The 17,819-nt window shown below is 37.9% G+C and overlaps 1 protein-coding gene across 20 annotated transcripts in view; it reads left to right on the forward strand.

Moving 5' to 3' along the window:
- Window positions 1-17,819, forward strand: part of hspg2 (heparan sulfate proteoglycan 2) — a 127,341-nt gene that overhangs the window by 71,548 nt on the left and 37,974 nt on the right. For 11 of the 20 annotated variants that reach the window (XM_008414489.2, XM_008414495.2, XM_008414497.2 and 8 more), the window contains 19 exons: window positions 73-191; window positions 296-407; window positions 1,728-1,841; window positions 2,021-2,148; window positions 2,668-2,754; window positions 9,937-10,004; window positions 10,447-10,511; window positions 10,587-10,727; window positions 10,921-11,112; window positions 11,463-11,501; window positions 11,872-11,976; window positions 13,436-13,687; window positions 13,810-13,860; window positions 14,351-14,434; window positions 15,401-15,493; window positions 15,585-15,677; window positions 15,880-16,110; window positions 16,589-16,702; window positions 16,779-16,906. In XM_008414489.2, the coding sequence (XP_008412711.1) occupies window positions 73-191; window positions 296-407; window positions 1,728-1,841; window positions 2,021-2,148; window positions 2,668-2,754; window positions 9,937-10,004; window positions 10,447-10,511; window positions 10,587-10,727; window positions 10,921-11,112; window positions 11,463-11,501; window positions 11,872-11,976; window positions 13,436-13,687; window positions 13,810-13,860; window positions 14,351-14,434; window positions 15,401-15,493; window positions 15,585-15,677; window positions 15,880-16,110; window positions 16,589-16,702; window positions 16,779-16,906 (2,216 nt within the window). The remainder of the gene's footprint in view (window positions 1-72; window positions 192-295; window positions 408-1,727; window positions 1,842-2,020; window positions 2,149-2,667; window positions 2,755-9,936; window positions 10,005-10,446; window positions 10,512-10,586; window positions 10,728-10,920; window positions 11,113-11,462; window positions 11,502-11,871; window positions 11,977-13,435; window positions 13,688-13,809; window positions 13,861-14,350; window positions 14,435-15,400; window positions 15,494-15,584; window positions 15,678-15,879; window positions 16,111-16,588; window positions 16,703-16,778; window positions 16,907-17,819) is intronic. The other 9 variants (XM_008414507.2, XM_008414510.2, XM_008414496.2 and 6 more) reach the window with 8 other exon arrangements.

Below are 17,819 nucleotides of genomic sequence, written 5' to 3' on the forward strand. Positions count from 1 at the left end.
TTTGGTAATTAATGTAAACTTTTAGTCAAAACTAAATTCTAACACTAAATTTTCTCCTCCTGTTGCTATCAGTCTTCATGGCGTCGCACTGATGGGCAGCCATGTACTCGGGAGCACCTGCTAATGGCTCTCGCTGATGTTTCTCTGCTCATGATCCGAGCCACCTATGTCGACAGCATGGCAGAGACAAGGTAAAAATAGAAAACTCATTCACAAATAACCCAAAGAAAACTGATCTCAGTGCAGAGATAGGAAGTACATCTTTGTGTTCATATATTTCTCTAATGTTGTGCAGCATCTCAGATATCAAGATGGACATCGCTGTTCCTCATGTTACTGGTAGTGAACGAGCCCTGGAGGTAGAGGAATGTGCCTGCCCAGTAGGATACAGAGGAGCTTCATGCCAGGTAGATGTTCAGACAACTTCAGCTAACAGAGTTCAGAGGGCATAAAAGAATGACATTGATTACAGCAAATATTGCATTTGAACTATATTTTTGTCTTATCTGCAACATATACTTTTGTTTTCGACTCTCAAAAAGAAGCTGGGCTTGATTCAGCCTCTCATTTCAGTAAATCAACAGATGTAATAATAAGCACTACAGTCACAGCATCATTAAATGTCACGACTTATTCTGGTGCACTGGCACTTACAGTAGAGTCTGTTAGTGAAAGTGTCAATGGTTAAGACTTTGGAGTTCACCATACTAAAATCGTAAATAGATGAGCTAACTGTGGATACACCCTTAATGTCTCAGACCAAACTCGACTCTGTATGTCTGGGTCCATTTTGAGCCACAGAAACAAATGACGATTCCTCTGGGAGTGGGCTAATGTTAACAGCTTCTGCCTGATGTCAGTCAGATTACGGGATGGTCTTGTGGACTCCATGTAGGTGGGCCAGACCAACCCATATGAGTGAACAACTTATATTAGAAAATATCTTAGTTTGCAGTGTTATTACAAAAAACTGTTACCGTGTGTATTCATAAAATAATGTAGATTCTAACCTCAACTTTGAGATTTCCATCAGGTAAGGTAAAGCAGAGCATCTTTTCCTTCTCTGTCAGCCTTTCTGTTTCCTTCTGAAAGTCTTGCTCTCTCCCATAAACTAGTCAGCAACAGTTTTCTTTGTGTGGTTCTTTAAAGAATCATATTTTAGAATTGGAAGATGGTATTAGTCCTCTATCTCTGCATCTTAGCCCAAATATAAATTATATTTATATAATTATTATTATATAAATAATAATTATAATAATATAATAATTATAATAATAATAATTATTATATAATTATAATTATATTATAATTATATAATAATTAATAATAATTATTATATTATTAATTATAATATAATTATAATTATATAATAATTATTATTATTATATTTATTATATACATATTAATTATAATAATATAACAATTATAATAATAATAATTATTATATAATTATAATTATATTATTACTTTCCAATCAGCACTGTAACTGATTTATATTAGCATCTTCCCCTTTGACTTGGATACATTTAGACTATTGCAACTTCTCTATACAGGTTTAAAAATAAAGAGGGGAAAAATTGCAGATGTGCCCTTGCTTGTTTCAAATAAACCTGCGTTTTCCATTAGCTCTTGATGATAATTACAGTGTCTCCTGGCTACAGTGGCACAAAGACATATAACTGTGTTATCACACGTCTGAGGTGGTTTTTCCATGCTTTTCGTCACAGGAGTGTGATGTGGGTTATGCGAGGACCACCTCTGGTCTTTACCTTAGCACGTGTGAGAGGTGCGACTGCAACGGCTACGCCAGCAGCTGTGACCCAGAGACCGGCAGGTGTCTGGTAGGTTCTGTGCCTCTCTTCCTCCCTCCGAACTCTCCGCTGGTGCCAAACACGCTTTGATCCCTCCGGTGGAATGTGCTAATGATTTCTTGGCTCATCCTAACATGTGAAAACACGAGTACTGTGCTGTGAATTGTTCCAACTCACCTCCTGTTGGTTTGTGTGTGTGTTCCCTTCAGCAATGTCTACACAACACTGAAGGAGAGAGATGTGAAAAATGCCTGTCTGGATTCTACGGAGACCCTACAAGGGGTGGTACGGAGCCCTGTAAGCGCTGTCCCTGCTATGGAGCCACTTCCAATGCTCAGTGAGTTTACATCTTGACTTGGGTTTGCATGTTTAAGTAGTTGTAAACTTCAATGTATTATCCGTCCGTCCGTCACCTTACACAGTAGTGGAGTCACGAGGGGTGCTGTTGCCTATCTCCAGTGGTCAATGGGTGAGAGGCGGGGTACACCTTGGACAGGTCGCTGGTCCATCTCAGGGCAACACTGAGAAAAACTGGACAAACAATCATCCAGACCTAAGGAGAATTTAGAGAGACCAATTCTAAAAAGATATTTTTTTCTAAAATGGCCTTGTAGCTCCATATATCTTCCTTTGACCATTTCCTCAGTGCTTAGTACAGTTTTATACAGCTTTGTACTGGTGTGTCATGTAAAATGGCCATAATTGAGCTTAAGTTTGTGATTATAACATGAAAGACTGTGAAAAAAATTATATTATTTCTTTCCAAGTCCCTTTTCAGAAAAAAGGAGCAGAACAACGTAAACTTTGTGGAGTAAAAGAGAACCCTACAGTAATGTTTTATTCTCTTTTCTTAAAGATTCTCCCCAGTGTGCCACCTGGGCTCTGATGGTCAACCAGTCTGTGACACCTGTCCTCCTGGATTGACAGGCTTGCGCTGTGAAAGGTACCATCACACTCTCCTTTTTTTTCATCTCTTCTTCCTTGTTTGTTTTCCTCTCAGTCTTCTTGATTCTGTTTGGGGGTTTGCTGGCTGGTTGGCAGCAAGGTGAACTTGGTTTGACATTAGCATTCGTCTGCTTCATTCACATGCAGCAAAAGCGATATGGGCATGTCCATATCTGTTATTTTTTGTGGGAGCTGTCACTGGTCGGTGGGATGCTGACTTGTGCATCCCAGAACTTACTGTACTTCCAGAATTTTTAACTTTTCCACTTTAACTGTGTTTATTCTTCTTGCTTTATGATGTATTTGTATATTCACAGAGCTTATTTTTCAATAGAATAATGTGCCTTATTATTATACACGTTTGGTGTTTTTTTAAATAATAGAATTATTCAATTTTTATTTTTTGTTGCAAACATATTTGTCTCTGAATTTGGCAATATATAGACAAACCAATCAGGGGGTTTGTGACCAAAGACAGATCTCCTGAAACCAATTTTAGTCAATTCTGATTTAGCTCTAGGTACTGTTATTGTCAAGATCTAAAATATATGTTGTGGCCTTCCTGACATTTACTATTTTTAGTATTTGAAAAACAAAGATAAAATCAAAATAGATCTTTTGTGTTTCTCAAACAGTCAGGTACAAAACAATCAAAACTGCAAAACTGCAAACTGACATTGGACGAAACAGGTCAGCTGAATTTAGATTAGCCTGAATTAAAAGCTAACTCTGTAGAAAATAGAATTTTCTTTTAAATACATTACACTTTTTATTCTTCCTCAGAATTGACTTTTAAACACTTTCCTAGAATATCAAAATTAGCAAACTGAATATCAGTGGTTAGCAGAGTTAACCTGACCAAGGGTAAACGTCTGTCTCCATGTGTATTTCCTAAAGAATGTAAAGAATGTACCTTGACTATGAGATTTACAAAGGGTTGCTTAGTCTTCTTATTTGCTAAAGTCTGCTACAGAACAAATCTCCTCTTCGATAGGTGGTAATTGTAAATGGACTGAACCTATATGCCAGTCTAGTGCTCAAAGCACTTTACACTAGAGACACATTTACCTATTCACACTCATATTTATACAATGATTCGCAGATTGGTGATGAAACATCGCACGGATGGATACAAATTCATATTCTGTGACATACGGGTCTCTTTAGTACACCAAAAAAGTTGTATTCTCGCCGAGTTTGTTGTAGGATCCTGAATGGATCCTGAATCCTAAAGAGGCAGGAAAACACTGCCTCTTTAGGAAACCGTTTGAAAAAGTTTCCTACTTCATTTGTTTTTCTTATGACTTAATTTCAAATGTTTGACTGGTAACGAAATGGGCTTACTTTGAGTCTTTCTTCCTTCATAAGAATGTCCATACCTGATAGTGCTTGGGTATTTTTGTGTCTTGTGATTGACAAAAAAAAGATTGGATTTTTAGGTTTCCAACTGGTCTTTTAAGACCAGCATTGCACAATTCATGTCAACAACCAATTTCTTAGTGCATCGCTTGCTAAAAATCTTACTTTTGCTTCATTCTGTCCTTTTACCTTCAATAGCCTTTATCAGAGGATTATTTCTGCTTCAGCTTTGCGCTTTGCTGGTAGAAAAGTGTTGAGGTGAAAATTCTGTTCGCACACAGACCCCATGTCCTGTGGATCATAAATGTAAATGTGGCATTTATGAGGACTCCTGTCTGGCTGTCAAATCTTTGCCACAGCAAGGGCAAAGATGACACGGTGACATTGGGAATAAGTAATTTATTTTTCACTTGACGTCTCTGCCTGCAACACGCCTGATTTTGCTGTTTTGATGTTAAGAGAAGACAAGCCGGCTGCTGACAGTTGTGGGGATCCTCTCCTGGAAGAGCACATTGGCAGCCTCCTACCTGTGGGATGTGGAGCAGAGCCAGTCTTCAATTTCAGCTGGGATAAAGAGATAGAGCCCTATGGCAGTGGGAATGATGACGAAGATGATACTTATCATCCAGAAAAAGGCGCTACTGCTGTCCCTACTCGGACATTAATGTGGACTTCATCTCTCCACGACAGATCAAAATTAACTGAAGGCATTAAAGTCCCAGTCAATTCAAACAGGTCATCTCCCAGACTGCCACCCCGTTTCACTCCCAGCCCAGAAATCAGGCACTCCAGCTTTCAACACCTGCTCCGACTTCACCTCAATGCCTTCAACAAGCGCTTGACCATGCTAGAAGGCAACACACTAGATATGAAGGAAAGTATTCGTAGAATGGAGAACCAGCAGAGTCGCCTCAACACCCATCTGATGAAGCTTATTGCTGTCCATTCACTTAAAGATAAGGACAAGAAGATATCCGAGCTGGAGAGAAGCTACTCAGACATGGATACTCGACTTAAAAGACTGGAGGGACGGCTGGAGATTTTAATCGACGGCTTCACGGCACTCGCTCAACAGATGAACAAGATGAAACGCGCAAGACACGCATCCCGTCGGCTCCAAGAAAAGAGGTTTCTGCCTCTACTCAATACAGTTATTGCTGTTCCGCTGTATTCAACTCCTCAGTCTGTGATCAGAGCTGAACCCACTGAATCGCCACTCGCTGTGAGAGCTACAGTGCCCAAAAGCATACCCACTCCAAGTGTTGTTTTAACCAAACAAAGCCATCTCGTAATCCCTCAGAAAGACAGAAAGTTGAAATCACAAGTGGTCACTACTACCAAGTCTCTAGCGGTAACAAAATCGGCCAAAAGTCATGTCCCACCCAAGCAAACAAACAAATTTAAGACCACCCTTGGTAAGGAGAGCAAGACTGTTCCAAAGTCTACATTGGAAACTCCAGTAAAGCCTGAAACCAAAAGGCCAAAGGGTAGCAGGTCATCTGTGACCGCTAAACATATTTCACAGCCAAGGCAAACAAAGTCCAGGAAAACTAAACAAGAGGCAGCCGTCACTAAATTTCAACTTGAACCCCCAGCTCACAAATCAAAGCCTTCAACGACCTCTCAGCTGCATAAACAGTCTGGCCAAGCCAAGAAAAAGGATTCTTTGCCGCTAATCAAAAACAGCGGACAAGTCAAGGCTGTAAGATCAGATGCACCTGTCCAGAAGACATCTAGAGGCAATTCAAAGAAACTCTCAGAGCCACACAAGGGAAACTCTAAGCAAAATTACAAAAGGACTAAAGAATCTCCCAAAAAAGTCTCCACAAACACACAACGGACAAAACCTTCTGCTGTCAGGAAAACCCAATCCTCAGCAAAACGGACGAGTAACTCTAACAGCAAATCGCCTTCCCTTAAAACGTCTGACACAACAGTACATAATAAAGTCAGATCTTCCAGTGTCCACAAAACAAGCAAGAAAAGAGAACCTAAGGAGAAAGCTAACTCAAAATCTGGAGTTATGGATCTGCTGAAGCTCTTAAATGGAGATTACCAGTCTTCAAAACGAAGGAAGGATCAAGAGGGTTCTCTTCATATTGTTTTAGGAAAACTGGCTATTCCTATCAAAATCATCCCAGATAACTAAGCAGCAGTATGTTGTGTTGAACTGTTTTCTATTTTTATCCAAAGCTGAAATCCCAGACCTCATATTCATGCCCTCACTCTGTGAATAGTTGTTGATGAAGGGGTTTTATTTTTACTGTGTTTATAGAGGGACACATGCTAAAGGTTTTATGTATCTTTAAGGGTGTACTCTAGCAAAATATTGCCATAACTGTTGCACAAAAATATGCTATGAAGAAATGGCTAAATATTCTGTTACTACTTGTGCCTGACTTTTGTTTTAAGGTAGACTACCTCAGGTCTGGCACTATTGTTTTCTTTCATCCTCTCCATCTTCAGTCATTCAGTTTCTGTGTGATGTTGTGTCAGTGTTATTTATTGCACAATGTGTCTTTGAGTAAATACTTTGATGATCCAGACCAGAGGATTTACAATTCAGGCCTTGAGGTATGGAGTCGTGAAACTTTTAGATGTGTCGCTGGTCCAACATACCTTAAACAAATTACTAATTACTTTTTCAGTATGTAGTCAAGTTCTCCAGAGTCCTGCTAATGACCTCATTATTTGATGCATGCATGTTGAAGCATAGACATTTCTAGAGATTGCAGGACCCTGACCATTGAGGCCTGGATTTGAAGACCCCTGATATGGACTATGCGCTAGAAAAATAAGATTTCAACTTGTTGAATAAGGGGTAAAAGTGAAGAGGGAACATTTCTCTGAAATATTATAAGCAACACGTAGGAGCTTTTATTATTTTACCTTAATTTGTTTCTTTTTTCGATTTAGGCATTTGGAACCAAAATCTTGCAGACATTACAAGTGTTTTTAAGTCACATATTCAAAAGTTGTAGTCACTACTAACAGTGGTGCATAGTAAAATGGTCAGAGTGAAATATTTTAATAAACCTTGGATGAGTTGTTTGAAGGGGTTTTTTTTATTTTTGAAGTTAGAAATTTTTAATATTGGGAAATAGCTCAATGTTTCTTGTCAGTCATATCAATCCATTAAACAGAGAGGAAAATATTTTATGCCGTTTCTTATTATAATTTTGAAGATTATGACTTGCAGGTAATGAAACCCCAAAATTTAGTGTTTCATACATTTTTAATATTAAATAGTAATAAAAAAAGGATGTCTTAGACAGAAATATCAAGCTTCTGAAATGGTTGTTTTTCAATGCACATAATAATTGGCTGGGTCTCTTTTTGCACAAATAAATGTATCAATAATCCACAGACTCTCTGGGACTCGGTCAACTTTGCTGATTAACACCATGGTCATTGAACCAGCTTTTGGTACTTTTGTCAGTGTGGAAAATCATCACTGACTTTAGAAACTTCACACTGGACTTAGATCAACAAGGATTCTGCTCTGATTTCATTTTCTAGAAGGATTTGAAGTCTTTTCCATATGCAAAAGAGGCTCAATCAAAACTATGTGCGTAGAAAAACAATATTTTCTGAAACCTGAGATTTCTGTTAAAAATTGTATTTTTAAAAATTGATGTGGTGTAATATCAAAATTTTATGACACCCTAAATTTTGGGTTTTTATTACCTGTAATCCCTAATGATCAAAATTTCAAGAAATAAAAGCCTGAAACATTTCAGTGTAATAGATCTATATATTTTATGAGTTTTAATTTCTAAGATGAGTGACAAGAGATATTGAACATTTCCATATTCAAATTTTTGGAGCTGTAACTGTACACCCATGTTTCCTCCAGGATGAATTCTTCTCACTTCAGCGATTTCCCCTCAATTCCTTTAACATAATCAAATGTTGACATTACTGGCTTAAAATTAGATGTTTTAACATTTATTGAGAATATTGTGTTAACTCAATATATTCACATTATAATCCATAATATTTTCTTATATAACCATTGTCAATGTAAAATGTACACTCACCCAGATGGAGTCATGCAAATTAAATTAAATTAAATTAAATTGTTGGGTTAAAAGCTTATCTGACTGTACTGGATGTATTATAGAATCCCCAACCTTCTTGATTGTATTATATGATTAGCACACAAATCATGCGATTGGTTGGTATAAAACATGCAGTGATGTTCTCTTGGTGGAGTCTGGTCTCATCCAACCACACCCTTCACACTGCGTTTTGGTGTCCTGCCATAACCGTTGGTTCCAATATCTGTCCACCCTGACATCTGTATACCTCACATTCTAACCTACAATGTATTAGCATACTACTATTTCAGTCTTACTTTTGTACAGCGCATTATCTGTGTTGAGTGACCTTCACTGACTGTTGTGGCTGAGTGGTGGACGTTCTGAAAACCATTACGTGATGCTAGCAATAACATGCTAGCAGTAAGAGTTGTCATAGAAACACATGGAGGATGCTCGACTAAAAACATTGTAAGAAAATACATTTAAATAGTCGTTTATTGTGTTTTAGTGAAATACTTCCTTGTTATGTTATATGCTTAAGTTTTCTGACATGTTATAATTATTACATATTCACAATACAAATGTAAATGCACAATCCAACCCTGCTTCTTAAAAACCCACAGTGTAATATTGTACTGCTGTTTCAGTGTTATTGTTGTACAAGGCATCATCTGTGCTGAGTGATCTTCACTGATTCTTCTGACTGAGTGTTGGGCTTTCTGTTAGCCGTTATCTGATGCTAGCATTGGCATGCCAGCTTCCCAAGTTGTCATAGAAACACTTAAGAAACTGAAAACTTAACATGCATTTAAATTGTTTGTTTTATTTTTATTTGAGTGAAATATAACTTCGCTAGGAATGTACTTATTTTATGACAGAGTTTAGTTATGATGTATTTATCGTTTTCATACAGGCACATTACTTTTAAATATGTACTGTTGTTCTGAATGATATATGTTTATAAATGTACAAAAAACCACAAAGTGCCAAATGAGCTACGCTTTAAAGGCAGTTAGTTTTAAAAAAAAGCAAGTTTATGACATGGAAGCCCTCTTTGTTGACCATTGATCTGTGGACCTGCCAGAGTACAGGTGAGGTAAGCAAGACTGTAGCGCCGAAAGTAGCAGATTCGGGTTTGCTTTGCTTTGGTTGCAGCTCAAATTTTTGCCTGGGTTCTTGCTACATTTCTTTCCTACCTCACAGTATCATTTTATTTTTAATTGCATTCTCAATATTTTCACATAGCTAGTAAGCATACTAGCTATGCTTACCTCCACTTTGTTTTGTCCTGGTGTCAGTCCTTTACCCATAAAACCTGTAGTTTTATGATAATGGTGATACTTTTCTAACTGTTTATGAGTCTTGTCATTTGTGATTCTGTGAAAGAAAACCTTTTTCTGTTTCAGTTGTGCATTCATATGAGAGATGGAATCAACATATGAGACATGTTGAACAGTTTAGCTGCACCCATGCTTCATCCATCTCCAGGGCTGCTAGCAGTGTCAAATCATCTTTTGTTTCAATTTGTCTTGAAAGCCTGTTGGAATATGGTGAAAAGACTGTCTGTCATTTATTTGGGGTTTTTACTTTAAGACTAGTGTATATTGTAGATCTGTACAAATTAGCAGTAGTTTGAAGGGGTTCTTCCAACAAACTCTGCACTCCAGGCCTTTGCAAGGGGTCATGAACCCACACTTTTTCCAGATTTTGGGCTAATGCTGTTTAACTGGATCTATTTTATTAGAAATATTTTGCTTAACAGATAATTTTTTCTTTAGATGTGCCCCAGGATATATTGGCAACCCGCTGCGGGGACAGGAATGTGTGCCTGACAATGATGTCAATGGTAAGCCATTTGTTTTATAACCAATGTTCCATTTTTATGGCGCTTCTTCTTCTTTTCTTTTTTTATTAAACTCTATTGATTGATTGAAAGATAATCACAGCAAATTAAAATTTTGAACACTGAAAACCTCAGACTTGTTGGAGAACATTCAATAAGACCAAGAAGCCCAACAGACAGGATATTGAAAAACTTGAGGAGAAAGATTAAAATTGATTAAAATTGCCTAGTCAAAGTCCAAGCCTAAACTCAATTTTTTCTACTCTGCAGACTACAAAATGACAAAATGTAAATTCATAGCACACTTTTTAGATTTTTATTTCTTTTTCACTGCTTTAGTTGTCCAATATAAAAACAGTGGAATTTGTGGTTTTAAGGTGACGAAATGGTATTTCCCATTAACAAAGGTGTCGCATACTATAACCATGTTATTACCTTGTTACAGGCAACTGTTATTACTGTGACCAAGCTGGCAGAGAAAGCTGCTCTGGTGGTGTGTGCCTGTGCAAGGTGATGGAAACATGCAGAGTATTTGTTTGGACAAACCTTCTTTTGTCTGACCTTGGCTGATTGTTATTGTTGCAGACGAATGTTGAAGGTCCATCTTGCTCCACCTGTAAGGCTGGAAACTTCCATCTCAGCCAGGAAAACAAAGATGGCTGCTTGTCCTGTTTCTGTATGGGTGTCACTCAGCAGTGCTCCAGCTCTACATACTACAGAGATGTGGTAAGTTCTTTAACTTGTTTTACACACCATTCTGAAACAATGCAGGTAAGAATCATCCAGTTTGTCTCAGATTCTGCATGCCTTAATTTTAAAGTTCATGACAGTATGTTCAAAAAATATTAGTTTGTCAGAAGAAAGTTTCTTATTTTTGGCAAATTTCCATCTGAACTAAAAAGACTTCTTGTGTCTGCAGGTCTCTTCTGTCTTTACTCCAAGAAACTTTCAGGGATTTGCTCTGGTAAACCGCCAGAGAACCAGTCGTGTTTCTACTGGTTTCACTGTGGAGATTTCCACCGAAGGCACTCAGCTGTCGTACAGCAACTTTAACTACCTGGGACAAGGCCCGCACTACTGGCAGCTTCCAGATGTGTACCAAGGAGATAAGGTCAGTAGCCAACAAGAGAAGTTAGATCAATGAATCAGCTAAAGTGAGATGTGCAGACAGCAGCAGTGCTGGTACATGGGACTGTGCGAAGCATCAGAAACTTGTAGACCATTTCCTTCCTTGCAGCCTTTTTATGTTGCTCCCTTTCCTTGCCTTATGTCTCTGCAAGTCTTGAAAATCAAACAGCATTTTCAATATGTGTGCAGTTTCTTTACCTCCATTTCTGCATCGATCTTGCTGTTAAATCTTTGCCAGTCTTATGACAAAATGTGCATAAGTGGTAGCTGCAGTAATCATTTATATAACTTTGCTCTCCAATTTTTGTGTGCATTTCCCTCCATTTTCTGTAGAAAGATTCGTACTTTTCTCGTATCAAACGAGCAGATCAGGTATAGTGACCACAATGAATGACGGATTTTTGATAATCAAATCATCTAAAAAGATTAAAAGCCCCTATTATTAACTTTTATTTGCTATCTAATGCATGCCTGTAACTGTGGCTGGTGGGTCTGGCATGGTCATGGTTAGTAAATAAAGACACACAGTGAGTGAGCATGAGGCCAGTGAACCTGCATATTCCATGAATTGCTTTCTGCATCGCATCACATGAGCCATGTAAATAGATTGATCATTAATGGTCCATTTCAGAGATTCATAAAGTTTAACTTTACCTCAGTAACACTGCCACAACACTAGCAAATACCATAAGCTCAGTGAAACAGACAGTGATCAAAGGGCTTCCTTCATCCACATCAATAGAGTGACTCGTATTCGCCAGAGGAACAGCTAAGGAAGGATGCTTCTGTTTGGAGCCTAATGGCCGCCGAACGTAAGGCCAAACAAAGACCCAAAAGAGACGGCCAGGTATTTGGTATGAGCTGCACTGTAGTGTAGACCATCTAACACATCTAACCAGAATATAGCACCCTCTATACTTATTGACCCCCCCGTAAAAAAAAATACAAATCTTTCAATGTTTTCATCATTTATTGCAAAGGAATAATCCAACAAAGATCCTACACTGAAAAATCCAGCCTTTAATTTAAGTACATTTATTCAGAGGGGAAACACTCTAGTTCAGTTTTACCAAAAAGATAACTTACTGTATGTTATACTGCATGTTTTTGCATTAAATAAAATAGTGTTAGGGTTAACTGCAAAATACGAAGTTTTTGAAATAAGCTTCAAAGTATGATTTGCCTACTTTTGATTAGGAAAAATATATGTTTTGTAATTACTATGTACTTAAAAAAATTAAAATAGCTTGCTAATACTGTAGTTCTGCTGCGATGGCTTACTTTTATATTGGTGGTAAACCCAGCTTACTTATTAGCATCAAATGAATGTGATAATATACTGGTGAATCTGTCTATGTTCTCTGATTATTCAACTTCAGACACAAACCGCTTTTAAACTCTCACTTTTCTAGCAGAGGCGACAGTGTTTCTGTTTAAAATGGCATAGCATTTCAAAAAATCCACAAACTCACGTACTATAAGAAGCTTCCAGTTTTCTGGAAGATCACCATACTTTGGCATACTTCAGTCCTCATTCTTGTTTGTCACAGTTCCAGCGGTTTTAAGCTTTGATTTTATGTTTTGATGTAGACTTGGGTACGTTTATGGGTGTAACTATTGTCTTGGAGTCACCTCCTGACTTATGAAGATCAACACAGACCTGCTTTCCGTCAACAGCATGCCCTCATGTTTTCCTCACTTTATAAATTAGATAACACTTTGCACAATATTTAAATTTCAGAAAAATAAGAGGTCATGAGCTGAAAACCTAAAAAAGTAAAATGTAGGTTTTTTTAATGTTTTTTTAAAAATATATTTACTTTATGATTTTTTTTTTTTTTTATTGCCAATAACCGTGGCTTGTCTTACAATGGAGCTTCTCTCCTTCCAAATGAAAATACACAAATTAATGGTTGGATTTTTCCAAAATTTTCCTTGTGAGTATATGATTTTGTGTTGAAAGGCTAATTATTTAGTATTTTTATGCATCTTTAAAACATATATCTGTGAGTATGTAGGGTGCTGTATTTGGCACAGACTGTAGACAGTTTTTAAGTGTTGGTGCATGTGTTTGATATGTGATGAGTTGAAGATGTTTTGTGATGTTTGCTCTTGGTGTGACCCTTAATAGCTGAAACTTTAGACTTTTTAAGATACCCAAACATCTCTGGCACCAATAACAGCATGCTCACTTAATCAGTGTATCACATAGATGAGGAAGAACTAAAACTCTAATCTCCACCTTTTTCCTGCTAACTGTCCCACCATTACCTCTCCACTCTGTTTCTGGTGCCTTGCTTCCTCAGAATGATGTCAAAAAGCTGGATGATGAGGTCTGGGCACTTCTATCTAACTTCTCCAACGGACAAGTCGGTTTCCCTCCATTTCCCCCCCCTCCTAAATCCTCTTCATTTCCCTCCTCCCGGGTCCCGAATCCTTCTTCTCCTCAATGGTCTTTGCATAACCTAAGCCCCCCCTCTCCCGCATCCGGTGTCTCTTCCTCTGTTAGACCAACCCGGCCCCAGTCTTACTCACCAGGCCACGCCCCTCGTCTGCAGGTACACTCTGTCGGAGTCGGCCAGAGATGTGATGTCAGGGTTTTAAACTTTTGAGTTAGTCGTTGCTGTTGGTGACTTTTTGGCTTTTCTTTTTGGGGTCTGGGTCTGCTGTGGGTGACCAGAGCAAGAACACTTTCAGCAAGTCTGCTGGTGCTTCTGGAGGCAGCAGTAAGGTAGACAGTAACAAGAAAGCATGAAATAATTTGCCACTTGTTTCTCACCATTTAAAAAACAAAAAAGTAATACAGTAGATTTTAAATGAAGTCTACTTCACAAACTTACCAGACCAGATTTACCAGACAATTTTCTTAAGTCTGAACAGAGAGACTTTTAATTTTTTGTTTTATGCTTTAAAAAGAGCCAAATCTCACATATGCATGGAAAGAAATTTGATATAATATGACTAAAAAGCTCATTTTTAAATTTCTTTTTTATAGTTTTCAAATTGGGCTTGATTTTTAGAAATTTGTAATAACACAAACCAAACAGTAGTTTCTGACTTAAAATAATTTAGGACTTTATCTCTGTCATGTTTGTCAGCCTTTCTCTGTGCCCGGCTTGCCTGCTTTTTTCTGTTTGTCTGCGTGCTTACAAGTTGCACTCCCTGCCTTTCTGTCTATGGCTTATACTCTAAAGCCTTTTTCTCCATCTCTGGCCTCTCAGTACGCTCTGGTCTACAAAGGTTTCAGCTCGCAGCAAGACGATGTGCTGTACTGGCAGCTCCCAGAGCAGTTCACAGGGGAAAAGGTAACTGGAAAGACTTCTGGGGAGGATTCAGCAAAACATTTCACAGACTTTTTCCTACTGCATTCCCGTTGTCCTTCCATGATTGTTTTTGATTTCCTGCACATCTGTCTTGCAAGAAGAGAAATTATTTGCAGTCTTAAAATATCTAATATAATTTCTAATAGATCTGACTGTAAAAATGAGAACTAAATTTAACAGAATCCAGGAGAGTAATAGAATACATTTGTGGACAAGTAAGACACAAAAGTAAATATTATTTAAACATATCCAATTGAACAATGGGGACTAATGTCCCCATTGTTCTATACTATACTGATTATAACAGGGTTCCTGTTCCTGTCAATTGATGAAAATATTTTTCTGGTCTCCATATACTTTGAGGAAACAATAAAGAAAGGAAAAATATTCTAAAATATTCTATATCTAGACATCGTTACTCATTCAGTTATCCAATTTATAACTATTAGAAATTTCCAAATGAAATCGAACTGCCCATTGTGCTTGTTTATGCTGGTTTTATGCTGATATGCACATATGTTTTTGTGTGTGTGTGTATATATATATATATATATATATATATATATATATATATACATATATATACATACTTACATAGTTTTTTTTCTCATCAACTTATTTTATTATCTGTTTTTTTACAGCACTTTGGTGCAGTCTTAAACCGGTTTTTAAAGTGCTATATAAATACATTTGACCTTGACACTGATATTGACATTTTATAAAATGCTATGATTTCTTTATAAAAAATATATTAATGTCATAATATGAGTTACTTGTTTATGTTTTTTTCCTGTGGTTTACATTAATATGTTGTTTTGTGTTGAATCACACTGAATGTTTTAGAAGAGATTTTCCTCTTCAAGTGTCACTATGTACATAGCTGTAGCTCCAACAGTCATGTTGCATCGTTTAAACAAACTAACTCATAAATTGGTGTCAACGCTTCAGGTGGGTTCTTATGGTGGCAAACTGAAATACACCATAACCTATGTGACCGGTTCCAGAGGGACAGAACTCGAAGATGCTGACGTTCAGATCATTGTGAGTATGCCCTGCAGCTGGTGTACTGGTTTCCAGTCACAACTCCCAATATCTGCTGGATTTACTCACCCGCCCATCTTGTCCACCATAGGGTAATGACATCACACTGGTAGCCCGTCAGGCATGGCGGAGGAACCAGCCGGGCAGCAGAGAGAGAAGACAGTTTGAGATCATCTTTAGGGAGGTGAGTGCATCCTTACCTCACCCAAACTACAGTAAAAACATTAACTACAACATGTTGTAGAATTATTACATGTGTTCTTAGAGATGGGTCTGCTAAACCTAAACTGGATAACTGAAATGTTATGTGAGCGCATTTCAATCATCAAAGATTTGTCCTAAATGTGTTGGCGTGAAGCTGATGGACCTTTGTTTCTGCTTCACAGGAACACTGGCGTAGACCTGATGGCATGCCTGCCACCAGAGAGCACCTGATGATGGTTCTGGCTGATCTGGATGATATCCTGATTCGAGCATCCTACTCCACTGAAATGCGCTCGTCCAGCATCTCTGATGTCAGTATGGAGGTGGCTGTGCCCAACTACAGTGGGTTGGCACAGGCCTTTGAGGTGGAGCAGTGTCGCTGCCCGCCTGGCTACCAAGGACTCTCCTGCCAGGTATATGTAGATGTGTTCTGTATAAAAAAGAAAGTATAATGAAACCTCTTCACCATTTTGCCTAAATAAAATGGATACAGTAGAATACTGTGCTGCAGAAACACAAGATCTTAGCAAGTATTTTTATCTAGTCTGTAGTGCAAATATCTTAACGTTAAAGCAACATAGAAGCTTGTTTTAAGTTAGAAATACCTTAATATTGGTGAAGAAGTATTAGTTCCACTGGCAGATTGTTTCACTTGTAACATGGAAAAAGTCTTGTTGCAAGTTTAAAAATCTGCCAGTAGAACTAGTTCTTTTTTATTAATATTAAGGGATCATTGACTTAAAATAAGCTCCAATATATTGCTGAAAAGTAATGTGTAAGTTAGTTTTGTCTTACATCAAATGTACTAAGATATTTCTATTAGAAAGTTGAGATTTTGTGTTTTGCAGTTTGTTCTCTTTAGTTTTAAAAACAACTCCATTCCTCTTCCAGGATTGTGCACCTGGCTACACTCGTACTGGAGGAGGTTTGTACTTGGGTCACTGTGAGCCCTGTGATTGCAATGGCCACTCTGATTCCTGCCACCCGGAAACTGGCACCTGCACAGTATGGAGCACAAGTTTATCATGTGACTAATATCAGTTTCTAGATTTCCCCGCTAACACAGTCGGCTTCTTTGCAGAGCTGCCTGCACAACACACAGGGAGATTTCTGTGAGCAGTGCGCCCCTGGCTTCTTTGGCGACCCGACTGCTGGCACCCCGGAAGACTGCCAGAGATGTGGCTGCCCTCACACTGACCCAGACAACCAGTAAGTGTTTGCACACATACCAAGAGCTCTTATTTCAGCTCCATTTATAGCAGTAGACTGATCTGTGTCCAGCTCCTCTGTTTACAGAAAATCGGGTTCAGCTTCTAGTATTCTGATTCAACACCAGCAGATTTATCCAAGCAACTTGCATGTAACTGACTTCACACTTGCTGTTAGGATTAGATTGTATGCTGGGATTTCCCCAAGTCCAGTTTCTGTAAAGCTTTGATGTTTATATTCTGAGTCGATAAGAGGCCTTGTTTTATGTCTTGGAGGTAATTTGCTGTTAAACTGAGTAAAACGAAGATCAAAGGGTTCAAGATCACATTTCAAATTGCCTACATCTTATGTTTCCAATTAGTTAGCATTAACCACAGAGGAAGTAGACCTTAACTCTAAGATCTCCAAAGGGCTGCCGACATTTTTAGTTCCTGCACAAATCAACTGGTTTTTGGTGTTAAAGTTCTCTAGAATATGAATATACAGACATTTGGAGTGGATCCACATTTCAACTTTCACTTGCAACTTAAGCTAAATAGGACTCCCACTGTGCCATCCCAAGATTTTCTTTTTTTTTTTTTTTTTTTGCTTTGAACAGTTTTACTGTACATTTTTCTGGCTCCACAGAAGACAAAAACAATGTTGTAACAACAAATCGCCCCAAAATGATCAGAGTAAAAAGAACACAATGACAATAACAAAAAGCAAAACAAACTCAACAAGACAACATAGAATACTGTATGCAACGAAATATCCACTACATGAGGCACTATCCCACAGTACAATGTTTAAGCATTTTCAATAAGCCTATATGTGACCCCATGCTTAACCCTAATACAATCAGTGGCTCTTTTCATCCTTTGGATTTTTTTCTGGCAATACCAAGAAATCCAAACACATTAACTGACCAGAA

This window comes from Poecilia reticulata, linkage group LG7 (assembly GCF_000633615.1).
Source record: "Poecilia reticulata strain Guanapo linkage group LG7, Guppy_female_1.0+MT, whole genome shotgun sequence".
Taxonomy (NCBI): domain Eukaryota; kingdom Metazoa; phylum Chordata; class Actinopteri; order Cyprinodontiformes; family Poeciliidae; genus Poecilia; species Poecilia reticulata.